Genomic DNA, 2,216 nt, shown 5'->3' with positions numbered 1-2,216 from the left:
AACAGTGGGGCAGGCCCCTTGATGGGTCATGCCACACCGTCGTCCCCCCAGCCCTCCAGCCGCCCTGTCGTAGGCATTCGTGGCGTGTCAGGTCAGCCCGGGAGCTGAGCCCAGGGCCTCCCTCATGCTCCAGCGTCACACAGCGGTCCCCGGTCACCTGTGCCACCGTGACTGGCCCTACTACAACATCTTTTCACAAATGTAGATTCTTGTGACAAAAAGTCCAAGGGTCACTCTTCAACAGGAAACTTAAAAATGGAATTTCCAGTGTTTGAGGAATGCTTTTGTGGTTATTAAATATACTTGAAGAGAAACTACATCCTGAGGCAAAGGTAGAGACTGAGAAGTTTAACCTGTGTTCCCTGGTTGCTAAGCTGTTCAGTGGCCTTCACCTTCCTATGGGTCAGGCTCCGTTCAGCCCTTTCTGGGCTGTTTGCCTCTAGCCTAGAGCATGTTTTGCGCGTGGTTTGGTGAAGGTGGAGTGTTAACTTCTGTAAGCTCTGTGATACAGAATTGAGGCCGAGGACGTGGTTAAAGAAGGTTCCTCTCGGCCTCAGCTCTCTGGAGCTGATGGAATTCTGCAGATACGTGTGTAGAAGCTTTAGGGCATATGTGAGGCCCTCGATGTTTCCCCCGCGTGGCCGCCCAGGCCTGCATGTCGCATGCTGAGGGAACCCCCTGACCTCTGTGCAGTGAGCCCAACCTGCTCGTCCGCGCCTGCAACCAGCTGGGCCAGTTCCTGCAGCACCGCGAGACCAACCTGCGCTACCTGGCCCTGGAGAGCATGTGCACGCTGGCCAGCTCCGAGTTCTCCCACGAGGCCGTCAAGACGCACATCGACACGGTCATCAACGCTCTGAAGGCGAGTGCTCCGTCCTTGGGTGTGCTCCGGGGTGTCGCCTGCTGTCACGGGGGGCGGGCACAGCAGTGGGCGAGAGTCAGTGCCTTGCCAGTGCGGTAGGGTTCGGGCCGCGTGGCTGCCCCCGGCCCTCGCTGTCATCCTGTTGTGCTTGTGTTCTCTGCCGTGGGATGGCCATGAGGCATGGCACCTGCACACAGAGCCCTAGGATGCACTTTGATGAACAGAAAGGCTTCTTTTTGGCTGTAAGATGAAATAGTTTGTCCTTATCTCTAAGGAAAATGGACCTCATTATTTTTTTTTCTTCTGGGCCAGTTCCTGCAGCACCGCGAGACCAACCTGCGCTACCTGGCCCTGGAGAGCATGTGCACGCTGGCCAGCTCCGAGTTCTCCCACGAGGCCGTCAAGACGCACATCGACACGGTCATCAACGCTCTGAAGGCGAGTGCTCCGTCCTTGGGTGTGCTCCGGGGTGTCGCCTGCTGTCACGGGGGGCGGGCACAGCAGTGGGCGAGAGTCAGTGCCTTGCCAGTGCGGTAGGGTTCGGGCCGCGTGGCTGCCCCCGGCCCTCGCTGTCATCCTGTTGTGCTTGTGTTCTCTGCCGTGGGATGGCCATGAGGCATGGCACCTGCACACAGAGCCCTAGGATGCACTTTGATGAACAGAAAGGCTTCTTTTTGGCTGTAAGATGAAATAGTTTGTCCTTATCTCTAAGGAAAATGGACCTCATTATTTTTTTTTCTTTCTTTTTTTGGAGAGGTTTTTGCTATAGGGCGCGTGTACTTGCCAGACAGACAGAGTGAGACAGAGAGACAGAAAGCGAGAAATCACCCCACAGGGGGGATGGTCATGCCGCAATCCCTTCTCCTCCAATCTCCTCTTAGGATCTTGGGCACGCACGCACACGCGCCCGGTGTGAGTTTAAGCCCCTGGGTCCGGAACTCGAACCGTGGTTGACTACGTGGGAGTCCAGCGACATAGCCATTACGCCAGCTGGTGGTCCTGAAAATGGACCTTTTGTAAAAACAAATTAATTTTTTTCAAAGATTCAAATTCTAGAGTTGGAGCCAAATGGTACAGTGGTAAAACCCAGCACCCTGTAGGTAGCTCTCTGTAGGAAGGTCGCTGGTCTAAGGTGGAAAACCTCACTGAGTATGCTGGGTTAGAGAGGAAAAGAGTTCTGGGGGTGGAAGAGCCTGTCGTCTGCCCTTGGGCATCTCCACAGTCACCTCCGAGGGCTGCTCCGTGTCCGGTCTCCTCCGAGGGCTGCTCCGTGTGCCTGGGTGTGCTCCGTGTCCGGTCTCCCTCCGAGGGCTGCTCCGTGTGCTAGGAAGCCACCGGCAGAGGGGAGCTGCAG

At 56.2% G+C, this 2,216-nt stretch overlaps 1 protein-coding gene across 1 annotated transcript in view; it reads left to right on the top strand.

The window, feature by feature from the left end:
• The window catches only part of AP2A2 (adaptor related protein complex 2 subunit alpha 2), a 77,030-nt gene that overhangs the window by 49,756 nt on the left and 25,058 nt on the right, over positions 1-2,216 (top strand). Inside the window, exon 9 of the mRNA XM_014582494.2 lies at positions 694-862. Coding sequence (XP_014437980.1) covers positions 694-862 — 169 coding nt within the window. The remainder of the gene's footprint in view (positions 1-693; positions 863-2,216) is intronic.

Source organism: Tupaia chinensis, unplaced genomic scaffold, assembly GCF_000334495.1.
Source record: "Tupaia chinensis unplaced genomic scaffold, TupChi_1.0 Scaffold143624_1, whole genome shotgun sequence".
NCBI lineage: Eukaryota > Metazoa > Chordata > Mammalia > Scandentia > Tupaiidae > Tupaia > Tupaia belangeri.
The sequence above is the reverse complement of the archived record's forward strand: the minus strand, read 5'-3'. Positions and strand labels throughout refer to the sequence as shown.